This window comes from Canis lupus, chromosome 8 (genome assembly GCF_003254725.2).
Source record: "Canis lupus dingo isolate Sandy chromosome 8, ASM325472v2, whole genome shotgun sequence".
Taxonomy (NCBI): domain Eukaryota; kingdom Metazoa; phylum Chordata; class Mammalia; order Carnivora; family Canidae; genus Canis; species Canis lupus.
This window is the reverse complement of record NC_064250.1, coordinates 542,855-557,743: the sequence shown is the minus strand read 5'-3', so window position 1 is coordinate 557,743 and position 14,889 is coordinate 542,855. Positions and strand designations below refer to the sequence as shown.

General features: G+C 33.7%; 1 protein-coding gene across 1 annotated transcript in view; it reads right to left on the bottom strand.

Moving 5' to 3' along the window:
- Positions 1-799: 799 nt before the first annotated feature.
- GCSAML (germinal center associated signaling and motility like) overlaps positions 800-14,889 on the bottom strand; it is a 120,460-nt gene continuing 106,370 nt past the window's right edge. The window contains exons 5-6 of the mRNA XM_025467843.3: positions 2,577-2,605; positions 800-1,376 (exon numbers count right to left, since the gene is read on the bottom strand). Of these exons, the coding sequence (XP_025323628.1) occupies positions 1,134-1,376; positions 2,577-2,605 (272 nt within the window). The 3' untranslated portion in view covers positions 800-1,133. The remainder of the gene's footprint in view (positions 1,377-2,576; positions 2,606-14,889) is intronic.

The following is a 14,889-nucleotide window of genomic DNA, read 5'->3' as shown; positions in this document are numbered from 1 at the left end:
GTAGTTGCCATGTCAGCAGTCAGAGTACCTGGAGTTAAGGCCCATTGATTGTAGAAACAAATTTAAGCCCCACACATTATCAAAGCCAGATATGATTGGGACTGGTCTTAGTGCAGGTTCGCCATGTCTAGGGTGTCTGGTGTGGCTCTCTAATCCTCTTGTTTCACCATGCTTGTTTCACCCTTCTCTTTGTGGTTAATCCTGCCAAGTATTTGTTTCCCAAAATACCTGCCCTTCTGACCTTTTCTGATATGGCCTCTTCTCTATAATTAACTATGGAAAATCTGTTCTTCCCCAGGTCCATTTCAGAGTTAGATGCACTAAAGTGTCTGTTATCGCAGTGTGTTTGTGGAGCAAGGTGACCTCAGGATTTTCCTACTCTGCCATCTTCCCCAAACTCCCAATATGCCTGAATTTTAAGACAAAACACTCTTCAAAGTCCTCCAGCAGAGGTAACTAGTCATAGATTAAATTCAGTAGTATGTTGTGAACAAAGCTATATACACAAAGTTTACTTTTGTTTTTGCTTGTTTGGTTTAGGTTTTTGGTTTTTAGGTTTTTTTTAACTAGTCTTTGAACAGAATCTTCTGATTTACCATTGAAGAAAAAGACAGTGAGTAACTAACTTGATGCATTTCTTCTTTTTTAATGACTTTCAGTTTCCCCTCTCAGAAAGGTCAGTGTCAAAACCTATTGATTCTTAGAACTCTTACCACAGTTTACAGAAAAGAATTTCTAATACATGAAAAAATCAAAATTTAAATAAAAATCAGGTTAGCAAAGGGTCTGATCACTGGTCTTATATTTTAAAAGTTTATTGAGTAGAATTACACCTCAAAAGTGAAATAGATAATTATGAGTGGAAATTCTTGGCATTTGAAATTTGAAGAACAGTGCTGGAATTGGATATTAAGTCATATATCTATGGATGTCCATTGTCCTAAGAAGTTTCCACTATCTCCATGTCCCCAAACTTACAAACAGAAAGCTGTAGGATGCTCCATACCTTTAGGTCAATGTATATGGCTTAACCCAAACCACAGAGTTGTCATGTTTCAGAGATGCAGAAACCCCCCCCTGGAGGTCACTATTCATTAATCTTTGTTAGTGTAAGATGATGAAGCATGAGATTTCTAGCGGGGAAGCACGAGTTCATAATCATGCTCAAGGCTACAGGAAGAAGGCCTAGTGACACAAGTCATCTTGATGAGGGCATATTCTGTTTCTGGTGCATCTCTATATGTCCTCACTCTCTTTGTGGTGGAGTCAATATTCTCATATCCATCATCATTGGAGCTCAGGGAGGGCCTCCGACACGGTCTGTGACTAATGACAGAGTAGCACAGTTCCTCAGAACCACTGCCATTCTCATTTTCCTGCCAAGCACAAGAATAATAATAACAATAATAAATCAAGGATCCAGGACCATTAATCAAATTTGAGTTTAGTGACTGCCCCTCCTTTCTTCTTGTCTTATGGTTATCTTAACATATCAGGTATCCAAAGCACTTTCTCAAAAGGGCTTCAGAAATATCTTATAGATTTCATTTTAGCAAAATGTACTGTGCTCCAAGCTATTGTTCATTATGTTTTTGTTTCACTTCAAATAACAAAAGAGAAAAGAAGGATATTATTATCATTCTGAATATCTAAAAATTGTAGTTGTATACATTGAGTCACACATATTCAGACATAATATATGCAATAATCATACCTCAAGTAATTAATTGAACTATATAAAACATTAAGTTTCATAAGACAAAGTAAAATTAAATTTTTGAGCTTAAATACATTCTCAACTGCACAGACTATGAAAGAAAAATGAAAGCATTAAGATACTATATTGTAATTAAATCAATAAAATGTTTGTGATATGGTATTAAAAGGAATAAACATTTTTATGTCTATTAATTTCCACCATATTTTTTAAAGATTTTATTTATTCACTCATGAGAGACACAGAGAGAGAGAGAGAGAGTGACGCAGAGACACAGGCAGAGGGAGAAGCAGGCTCCATGCAGGGACCCCGACACAGGACTCAATCTTGGGACTCCAGAATCATGCCTCAGGCTGAAGGCAGGCACTTAACCACTGACCCACCCAGAGATCCCCAATTTCCACCATATTTGTAAATATAAATGCTAATTCCTGGGTTTAAATATTAGAAGGTAACATAGAAAGCTGAAAAAAATTAATGTTTTATGATGGTCAAATTATAAGTATAAATTTATTTCATTTTATTTTCATTATAGTAATTTTGAAAATGTATTTAAAAAATCTAAACAAAAAATAAATAAATAAATTGTACATCAGCAAAACCGTAAAAAAAATGAAAATTAAAATAATAAACTTCAGTAGAATTTGGGTCAACCAGAAGAATTTTCCAGTCACTTAAATCAGTTAATATATTGTTTTATTTTTTAATGTTCTCTATTTCTGCATTAAAACTATAAAGGAAATTATTTATAGCATAAAATACTTTGATAAGCTTATTCAAAAATTACAAGAAAGACAGCTACCCTTAAATAGTCATCTGTAGTTTAACATTTATCACACAAATTAATATTTTTTATTACCTGATTAGAAGTGGGTGAAACTCCTTTACCTGAAGGATTAAAAAAAAAAGTAACTAAGATTTTTGACTATCACAAGTTGGAGGAAAAAGTGAAAAGGATAAAATACAGTGATAAAACTGGAAAGAAGTCCACCATCTAAGCATGTAACATTATCTCATTATTATTAAGGTTCTCAAGTTGAATGACAATATCAGGAAAGAATATATGTCAGTATATGTGAATATATGTAAAAGAATATATGTGAATATATGTTGATGAAACAGTAATACTATGCTTCTTTGTATTTTCCTAAAGTAAATTTGCTAAATAAAGGTAGATTTTGGAATTGGGTAATAAAATTTTCTTCACAAACATGCCACAACAATAAAGTGGGGCAAGTTTCAAGAAGGAACGATTATATATGAAATTTAAGATATAAATTCTATAAAGCTATCATAGAGAATCTTTTTTTTTATCATAGAGAATCTTAATTCTTAAAGATAAAAAATCATTACAGAGAAGGATACTGAAGTAACAAGATGAACTATTTTAAATTAAGTACCAATGTATAGATTCAAGTCAATTGCATCTATGAATGCTAAAGTAATTTATATTTTTGTTGTTAATCTGAGATCCACAACTAGTATTTTTTAGAGAATTATTTATTCATTTGTTCATATCCATTTTTTAAGCTTATTTCTGTCTTTATTTCCCTTACCTCAGGGACATTTCTAGAAAAAAATTGTTATGGACAGTGTCAAAGAGGTTACAAAACCAAAAGGCAACCTATGAAATGGTATAAGATATTTCCAAATGACATATTTGATAATGGGTTAGTATCTAAAATATATAAAGAACTTATAAAACTCAAAAAACAAAAAAACAAATAATCCAATAATAATGGGCAAAAGACATGAAAAGACATTTTTCCACAGAAGACATACAGATAGCTAACAGGCACATGAAAAGATGCTCAACATCACCCATCATCAGAGAAATGCAAATCAAAACTACAACTGCTTCTCTCCAAAAGCAGTGCAGTGTCCTTCAGGCTCTATTCCAGCTGAGCTCTGGCCTTTACAACTCCAAGCTTTAAGCCTTGCTGATTGCAAGAACTCATGATAATTCAAGTCCTCCCATTTTTCTAGCCAATGACATTGGGAAAGCATTCTACTTGTGTGTTCCTCTGTGTGCTCCTCTGTCTCCCTTCTCTGTATCCATGGCTTCCTCCCTTCCATGGTACCCATGATCCGTTTCTCCCCTAAACCACACATCTGCACTTTCTACATTATTCAATGTGGTCTCTTCCTTCCCTTAAGTTGTTGAGTTTGTTCAGTCAGTCTTCAGGTCTATTTCTAGGGTATTTAGGATAATTTGCTTGTTATCTAGTCATGTTTGTGGAATGAGACAAGCCTAGGATCCCTCTACTCCATGGCCATCTTCCTGCTCCCCACAACTAGTATTTTTTTAATTAACAAACTAGAATAAGGGAGGTCAAAGAACACTAAATATCGCAAAAATCCCAATTTATAAGAGGAATATTAAGTAATTCTGAAATTTACAACTTAATAAGTTTGATAGTGACCCTTAGCAAAATACTACTTTATACTAAATAAATTTAACAGATTCTGCAAAACTACATTATGTTAATAACTTTTCATAGCTCATTATTTTTCATAAATTGAAGTCATGTTCAATGCATTCATTTCATGTATGGGATTTTATTTATTTACTTATTTATAAATCATTCATATATAATAATATAATTATATATGAACTGAGGGGATTATATATGAATGGAGGGAATTATATATAAACTGAGGAATTGCATAGCTTGAATAAATTCAATCACAGCATTAAATATAATTTGAAAAGCCAATTATCCATATAAAGAGCATGAGAAAATTAGACTACTGGGTGAAACAATTGTCACTATTGGTGCTAAAGTTGTTAAAATTCTTAGTAACAAACATACTTAGTCTCAGTTCAAAAACGTGGAACATCCCATGACTATACTAAAGACCAGTTGAATTAATATTTAGAGTAGATTTCTTGTTGAATGTTAGGGCATTGATTAGAGAAAAAATATATACATTTTGTTAAAATCAGAATGAAAATATTAGAGAGAATTTCTGATGACTATGATTACCCTGAATCCCAACTGCCAACAAACATTTTGTCAGATGAGGCACTCCTTTTGTTCCTGAATAATGAAACTCGTCCTACTTTGAAAACCCTGAAGAAGTTATCTTGCACAGAAAACCCAAAGACTATGCCTTACCAATGGCACTTCAATATATTCAGACTCGAAGTGAAAATCAGACCCACCATGCTCTTGAAATGAGGTAGATTGTAACAGAAAAGTATTCCCTAATAAAACACCAAATTGAGCTAACAAAAGTGTTAATTTAGCATCATGGTGCTGTTATTGAATGAACTCTGTAAGTTCTAGATTATGAAAGGAAGCATATATATTCTATAGTACTGAATGAATGTCTTCATATCAGTGCACTTACCAGATATGGAATTAATATTGCACTCACAGACTTAAAAGCACTTCCAATCATTAATTGGAGTGGCTGCCTAGAAGTTGATCTCAGTAATGACAACCCACATAAAATAGAATCAGTGTTTCAGGGTTTTTTAAGTGTCCTATTGCCGCTATAACCAATTACCACAATGTGATGGCTTAAAACAATATGTGTTAGTTATCTTAAAATACTGGAGATCAAAATTAACAAAATTAGCCTCATAGGGCTAAAATCAAGGAATTGATAAGGCTGAACACCTTTCTGCAGAATCTAGGGGAGCTACATTTTCCCTTCTTTTCACTTTTAGAAGCTGCCCTCATTCTTTGGATCATGGCTTCCTCCTTTTTCAACCATAGACATAAAACCAGCAATGGCTGTTCAAATTTTATTCCTGATGCATTATTTTGGCACTATTTCTCCTGTTCCTCTCCATCACCTTCTAAAGATCTTTGTGTTTACTCTGGCCTCAGCTGTATAAACTAGATGAAAATATAACACCATATATGTAAAATGTGGAGAGGAGAGAAATAAAGAATATTCAAACTTAAATGATCTTCAACTTAATATGACTCCTGTATGCAGAAGATGTTTTATATAAACTTGATGTTAACCAAAAATCAAAAACCACTGTAAAGAAATGCAAAGGATAAGGAGAAAGAAATTTAAATGTAACACCAAAGAAAACCAGCAAACCAGGAGAGAAGAATGGATCAAATAAATATTCAGAAACAACCACAAAATAAGTAATAAAATAGCAATGATCTGTTTCTTTCAATAATTATCTTGAATGTAAATGAACTAAATGTCCCAGTCAAAAGACAAAGGGTGGCCAAAAGGCTTTTTAAAAAACCCAAAACCCATCTATATGCTGCCTACAGGAGACTCAGTTTAGACCTAAAGACACCTGAAGATTGGAAGAGGGGATGGAGAAACATTCATCATTCATCATTCATCATGTAATGGATGTCAAAAGAAAGCTGGATAGCAATACGCTCATTGCACAAAATAGACTTTAAGATGCTTTAAAAAGAGAAAAAGAAAGACACTATATAATGTAAAGGGGACAATCCAACAAGAAGATCTAACAATTATAAATATTAATGCACCCAGCATAGGAGCTCCCAAATCCACAAAACAGTTAATAATAAACATAAAGAAATAAATTGATAATAATACAATAATAAGAGGAGATTTTCACACCCCACTCACAGCAAGGATAGAGCATATAAGCAGGAAATGAACAAGGAAACAATGGCTTTGAATGGCACATTGAAACAGATGGACTTAACATATATTCAGAACACTTCATCCTAAAACAGCAGAATACACATTCCTCTCAAGTGTACATGGGACGTTCTCCAGGATAATTTGCATAATAAGCTAGAAAACAAATCTCAACAAATTTTTAAAAAGCGAAATCATACCATGCAACTTTTCTGACTATAACGCTATGAAACTAGAAGTCAACCACAAGAAAAAATCTGGAAAGGAGCAGCTGGGTGGCTCAGTGGTTGAGCGTCTGCCTTTGGCTCAGGGCATGATCCTGGGGTCCTGGAATCAAGTCCGGCATTGGGTTCCCCGTAGGGATCCTGCTTCTCCCTCTGCCCACATCTCTGCCGCTCTCTGTCATGAATAAATAAATAAAATCTTTTAAAAAAGAAAAATCTGGAAAGAGCACACACACATAGAGGTTATATGAAATTAAAAAGTACACGGAAACAAGTGAAAATGAAAACACGACAGTCCAAAGCCTTTGGGATGCAGCAAAAGTGGTTGTAAGAGGGAAGTATAAAGCAATACAGACCTACCTCAAGAAGCAAGAAAAATCTCAAATAAACTGCCTAGCCTTACACCTAAAGGAACTAGAAAAGGCACAACAAATGAAGCCTAAAGTCAAAAGAAGAAAGGAAATAATAAAGATTTGAGCAGAAATAAATGATATAGAAAAAACAACAGGAACAACAATAGAGAACAGATCAATGAAACCGGGAGCTGGTTCTTTGAAAATATTAATAAAACTGATAAGCCTCTAGCCAGACTTCTCAGAAGAAAAAAGAAGGGACTAAAATAAACAAAATCACAAATGAGAAAGAAAAAATAACAGAAGCCACATAAATACAAAAACTATGAGAATATTATGAAAAATGATATGCCAACAAATTGGACAACCTAGAAAAAATGGAAAAATTCCTAGAAACATATACATTACCAAAATTGAAACAGAAAGAGTAAATTTGAACAGCCCAACTATCAGCAAAGAAATTGAATCAATAATCAAAAATCGCCCACTAAACAAAATCCAGGACCAGAGAGCTTCACAGGCAAATTCTACCAAACATTCCAAGAAGAATTAATACTTTCTTAAACTCTTCCAAAAACAGAAAAGGAAGGAAAACTTCCAAATTCATTCAATCAGGACAGCATTACTCTGATACCAAAACTGGATAAAGACTCCAATAAAAAAGAGAAATACAGGCCAATATCCCTGGTAAGCATGGATACAAAAACCCAAACTATGATCAAAAAAATTCAACAAAACATTTTAAAAAATCATTTACCATGATCAAGTGGTATTTGTTCCTGGGTTGCAAAGGTAGTTCACTATTTGCAAACCAATCAACATAATTCATCAAATCAATAAGAGAAAGGATAAGAAGCATATAATCATTTCAACAGATCCATAAAAACCATTTGACAAAGTACAGCATCCATTCATGATAAAAACCCTGAACAAAGTATCTTTAGAAAAGACACACCTCAACATAATAAAGGTCTTATAGAAAACAACAACAACAACAACAAAACCATAGCTAAAATCATTTATAACGGGTAAAAACTGAGAGCTTTTCCCTTAAGGTCAATAAGAAGACAAGGATGTCCACTGTCATCTCTTCTATTCAATATGGTACTAGAAGTCCTAGCTGCTATAATCAGACGAAAAGAAATAAAAGGAATGCAAATCAATGAAGAAGTCAAAATTTCATATTTGCAAATAACATGATACTCTACATAGAAAACCTGACTCATCCAAAAATCTGCTAGAACTGATGAACAAATTCATTAAAGTTGCAAAATACAAAATCAATGTGCATAAATCAGTTGAATTTCTATAAATTAATAATGAAGCATCAGAAAGATAAATTAAGGAATCAATCCCATTTACAATTGCACCAAAAATAAGATACCTAGGAATACCTGTCCAAAGAGATAAAAGATCTGTACTCTGAAAAATACAAAACACTGATGAAAGAAATTGAAGAGAACACAAAGATGGAAAGATATCCCATCCTCATGAATTAGAAAAACAAATAGTGGGACGCCTGGGTGGCTCAGCAGTTAAAGCATCTGCCTTTGGCCCAGGATGTGATCCTGGATCCCAGGATTGAGTCCCACATCAGGCTGCCTGCACGGGGCCTGCTTCTCCCTCTGCCTGTGTCTCTGCTTCTCTCTCTGTGTGTCTCTCATGAATAAATAAATAAAATCTTTTTTAAAAAGAACAAATATTGTTAAAATATCTATACTACCCAAAGCAATCTACCCAATTAATGCAATCTCTATCAAAATAACAACAGCATTTTTCATAGAACTAGTATAGACAATTTTACAATTTGTATCAAAACACAAAAGACCCTGAACTGCCAAAGCAGTCTTGAAACAGAAAAGCAAAACTGGAGGCATCACAGTTTCGGACTTCAAGTTATATCACAGGGCTGTAGTGATCCAAACAGTATCATACTGGAAATATATATATATATATAACATAATATATATTTGTCTATATTTTTATTTATATATTTTTATATTTTATATATGAATATATATAAATATATATTATATATATATATGATTTCACTCATGTGAAATTTCAGAAATAAGACACATAAACATGGCAGGAAAAAAAACAGAAAATCAAACCAGGAAACAGATTCTTAACAATAGAGAACAAACTGATGATTACTGGAGGGGAGTGGGTGAGGGGATGGTTTGAATAGGTCACGGGTATTAAGGAGGGCACTTATAGTGAGGAGCACTGAATGTTCTGTGTAAGTGATGAATCACTAAATTCTACACCTAAAACTAATATCACACTGTATGTTAACTAACCAGAACTTAAATTAACACTTGAGGGAAAAAAATGATAGGTCTTACATCCCTCCTCTCCACCACTAAAACAAGATATGGTATATAGGTGATGTATGGAATTGCTGAATCACTGTATCATACACCAAAAGCTAATATTACACTTTAGAAAAAAGTAAAATATTACACTTTAGAAAATGGGAAAATATTGACAGATTTGGGAGTATACACATATTAAAATGAATATATCTTTTTTTAATGTCAATTTTATTTATTTATTTATTTATTTATTTATTTTATAATAAATTTATTTTGTATTGGTGTTCAATTTGCCAACATACAGAATAACACCCAGTGCTCATCCCATCAAGTGCCCCCATCAGTGCCTGTCACCCATTCATTTCCACCCACTGCCCTCCTCCCCTTCGACCACCCCTAGTTCGTTTCCCAGAGTTAGGAGTCTTCATGTTCTGTCTCCCTTTCTGGTATTTCCTACCCATTTCTTCTCCCTTCCCTTCTATTCCTTTTAACTATTATTTATATTCTCCAAATGAATGAGAACATATAATGTTTGTCCTTCTCCGATTGACTTATTTCACTCAGCATAATACCCTCCAGTTCCATCCACCTTGAAGCAAATGGTGGGTATTTGTCGTTTCTAATGGCTGAGTAATATTCCATTGTATACATAAACCACATCTTCTTTATCCATTCATCTTTCTATGGACACCGAGGCTCCTTCCACAGTTTGGCTATTGTGGACATTGCTGCTAGAAACATCGGGGTGCAGGTGTCCCAGCGTTTCATTGCATCTGTATCTTTGGGGGTAAATTCCCAGCAGTGCAATTGCTGGGTCGTAGGGCAGGTATATTTTTAACTCTTTGAGGAACCTCCACACAGTTTTCCAGAGTGGCTGCACCAGTTCACATTCCCACCAACAGAATAAGAGGGTTCCCTTTTCTCCACATCCTCTCCAACATTTGTGGTTTCCTGCCTTGTTAATTTTCCCCATTCTCACTGGTATGAAGTGGGATCTCATTGTGGTTTTGATTTGTATTTCCCTCATGGTCAGTGATGCAGAGCATTTTCTCATGGGCATGTTGGCCATGTCTATGTCTTCCTCTGTGAGATTTCTGTTCATGTCTTTTGCCCATTTCATGATTAGATTGTTTGTTTCTTTGCTGTTGAGTTTAAGAAGTTCTTTATAGATCTTGGAAACTAGCCATTTACCTGATACGTCATTTGCAAATATCTTCTCCCATTCTGTAGGTTGTCTTTTAGTTTTGTTGAATGTATCCTTTGCTGTGCAAAAGCTTCTTATCTTGATAAAGTCACAATAGTTCATTTTTGCTGTTGTTTCTTTTGCCTTCGTGGGTGTATCTTGCAAGAAGTTACTGTGGCCGAGTTCAAAAAGGGTGTTGCCTGTGTTGTCCACTAGGATTTTGATGGACTCTTTTCTCACATTTAGATCTTTCATCCATTTTGAGTTTATCTTTGTGTATGGTGAAAGAGAGTGGTCTAGTTTCATTTTTCTGCATGTGCATGTCCAATTTTCCCAGCACCATTTATTGAAGAGACTGTCTTTGCTTCCAATGGATAGTCTTTCCTCCTTTATCGAATATTAGTTGCCCATAAACTTCAGGGTCCACTTCTGAATTCTCTATTCTGTTCCATTGATCTATGTGTCTGTTTTTGTGCCAGTACCACACTGTCTTGATGACCACAGCTTTGTAGTACAACCTGAAATCTGGCATTGTGATGCCCCCAGCTATGGTTTTCTTTTTTAAAATTCCCCTGGCTATTCGGGGTCTTTTCTGATTCCACACAAATCTTAAAATAATTTGTTCTAACTCTCTGAAGAAAGTCCATGGTATTTTGATAGGGATTGCATTAAATGTAAATACCATAATTTTAAAAGTAGACTCATTTTCTTAGAATGGAGAGGACAATGATAAAAGGAGAACAGAGATATGAATGGAATAAAAAATAAAGACAAGGTGATTCTGAAAAGAAAATATTTAGATTTTATGTTACATAGATTTATTTTTTAAGCTATCTGTTTGCTTTGGCAAATTCAAATTGGATTAACTCCAAAGCGAATTTAATCATTTGGGCAGAAAATGGTAATAGTGGCTGAAAAAAATCATATTTAATGAATAAATAGTCCCAAAAAATGATATTGTTTCTAATTAGAAAAACTTGGTTTTACTGAGATTTATATCATAGTCCAAAAGATTGATCTTATTTTTCACCTTCTGAAAATACCTTCAACCCCATCCTCCCCTCTCTCACAGCCTTTCACAGGAAGAATAACATATAAGCAAAATATGTGAAAAATATATTCAGAGAGGCAAGCCTCAGAAACAGCAGTCAGGAAAGGAAGCAAGTAGGAAAGTCTATTCACACCAGATTTTAGCCTCCTGGTGAAACAGGTATGTGGAGTGGTGATAGGTGGGAATGTGATTTGTAAAAGTTCCCCTTAATAAGACCCAATGCTGTAGCAGTTCATCAAGTGTCATTTAGTATGCTGGTTTGTATTTCAGGGAATGTAATTTATCTGCCTGAATCCATGTAATAATGAAGTATGATTCCAAGGAATATTAATTTAAATCAAGATAAATAAGTTCATTGTACATTGCACTCAAGAATGATGTATATTCAACAATAACATCTCAAGAATTTGGGCATAATGTATATCTCAAACATTTTACTAATAGAAGAAGGCATTACATTCTCAAAAAAAAAAATAGATGGAAAGCACCCACACTCGCACATGCAGAAACAATGTTAGGAATGAGCAAGAAGGAACCACTACAGATCCTAGAAACATTAAATACATAGAAGTATATACATAATAATTTTAAGTTTCAAGACTTTAAAACATTAATTGAAAAAAAAGAAAACAACAAATGTAATGAGAAATGAAACTCATAAAGCTGCAAGAAAATGGTAATAGTCTGTAGGTTTTCATCTGCATGTTAAAAATTTTCTTTATAAATGTCTTCTACCCTAGATAGCTTCACCAGAAAATTATTTCAAAGATTATAAGAAGAAAAATTCATCAGTCACCAATTCTTTATGAAGTAGGAAAAATCCAAGGCTGGATGACTGAAGGGCACCCACACCTTAGGTGTCCCCAAGAAAAGGCATGTCAGGGAGCAGAAAGGTAGCCATGACCTAGGACATGAACAGTAGGGTATAGAGGCCAGGGAAATGAAGAAAGAAACAGTTTTAGGATGTAGATTTTGACCAATATTTGTAAGTGCTAGTGATAGGGTAGTTTAAGATTGACAATTGTCTATTAGAGTCTGTAGTTACATTTTGGCAGAGGCACTTCACTTTTTTTTTAAACAAAACCTAGAGTTAGAAATGTATTTTCTGCCATGCTTTAGTACAATCATATACATATACATACAATCGATATGATTGTCTCCTATGACAATTTTATGTCTAACACTATGATGTTTTTAAAATATATTATTCTACTTATGGCTGTGATGATGTTTGGTGAAATACATTTATTTCATGGGCCATGAAATAGGCTCAATGAAGCAGTAGTTCCAGAAGCAAGCACCATGAGCTGAGAGGTGATTAAGAAATGAAAATTTCCAAATAATGAGGCTAAAAATGATATCAATACACTTGGCTGTAAGTTGAGGCAGTAGGGATAAAAAATGAGTTTCTTTCAGATATGTCTATCCCCAGGGACAAACATTGCTGTTCATAATTATTCATTCTGAGTAGTTACATGATTACTACATATGGTTACTATGCCAAAAAATGAGTACTAGAGCAAAAGAAGAAAAGAAAAAAAGAAGAGAAGAGAAAAAAGAAACACAACATAGCTAATTTTCAAATGGCCTTATTTAAAACTTCTATATAGAAATTAAAACAGCAGGATTTGGGTTAATTGCTTCCCATGGATGTTCATAAAGTGTTTCTCAAAATAAACCATACACAATAGTTTAATTTTGTTTTTTTTCTCTTTACCAAATAAGACATGTCTAACTTTTTTTCTATAGCTGATATCAAAGAAATTACTGCCTATGTTTTCTTGTAAGAATTTTATGGTTTCAGGTCTCACGTTAGCTCTTTAATTCATTTTGAGCTATGTGTATGTGTTGTAAAAAAGTGATCCAATTTCATTATATTGCATGTTGCTGTTCAGTTTTTCAGACACCATTTCACCATTTGTTGAAGAGACTATCTTTTTCCAATTATATATTCTTGCCTCCTTTATTAGTTTAGTTAGTTGTTAGTTAGTAGTTTAGATTAGTTGACCATAGAAATGTGGTTGTATTTCCAAAGTCTCTATTCTGTTCCATTGATCTATGTGTCTATTTTTTGTGCCTGTGCCATACTGTTTGGATAATGATAGCTTTGTAGTACATCTTGGAATCTGATATTGTGATATTTCCAGTTGTTCTTTTTCAAAACTACTTTGGCTCTTCAGGGTCTTTTGTGGTTCCATACAAATTTTAGGATTACTTGTTCTAGTTCTGTGAAAACTGTTGACACATTGATAGGGATTGATTTGAATCCATAGATTGCTTTGGGTAGTGTGTATGTTTTAACAAATTGGTTCTTTCAATCCATAAACATGGAATATCTTTCCATTTATTTGTGTTGTCTTCAATTTAGTTTATCAATGTTTTATAGTTTTCAGGGTACAGGTCTTTCACCTCCTTGGTTCAGTTTATTCTAAGGTATTTTATTCTCTTTGGTGTAATTGTAAGTGAGACTTTTTTCGATTTATGCTTCCTCTACCTCATTATTAACGTATAAAAATGTTATAGATTTCCGGATATTTTTTTTTCTTTGCAATTTTGCTGAATTCATTTATCAGTTCTAGTAGTCTTTGATGGGGTCTTTAGGGTTTTCTATAGTATTGTGTCATCTACAAATGAAAGTTTTTCTTCTTCCTTACCAATATGGATGCCTTTCTTTTTTCTTGTTTGATTATTATGCCTAGGAATTCCAGTATGATGTTAAATAAAAGTGGTAAGAATAAATATTGGGACTACTCCAAAATAAAAAGTTTTTGAAGAGTAAAGGTAACCATCAGCCAAACAAAAAGGAAACCTACCCAATGGGAGAAGATATTTTCAAATGATATATCTGATAAAGAGTTAATATCCAAAAATATGTTTAGAATTTGAACAACTCAACACCGAAAAAAAAACAATTACAAAAATGGACAGAGGATCTGAACAGATATTTTTGCAGAAAAGACATGAGGATGGCCAACAGACATGAAAAGATGCTCAACATCACTCATCATCAGGTATATACAAATAAAAACTACAATGAGATTATCTGTCACAATGGTTAAAATTAACACAGGAGACAACAAATGTTGGAGAGGATGTGAAGAAAGAGGAACCCTCTTGTACTGTTGGTGGGAATGCAAACTGGTGCAGCCACTCTGGAGAACAGTGTGGAGGTTCCTCAAAATTTAAAAATAGAACTATCCTAGAATCCAGCAATTGCACTACTGGGTATTTACCTTCCAAAATACAAAAACATTAACTCAAATAAATATATGCACCCTGATGTTTATAGTAGCTTTGTTTACAATAACCAAATTATGGAAGCAGCCTAAGGGTCTATCAACTGATGAATAGATAAAGATAATGTAGTATGTGACACACACACACAGTGAAATATTACTTAGCAATAAAAAAAGAATGAAATCTTGCCATCTGTTATGACATGAGTTGAAT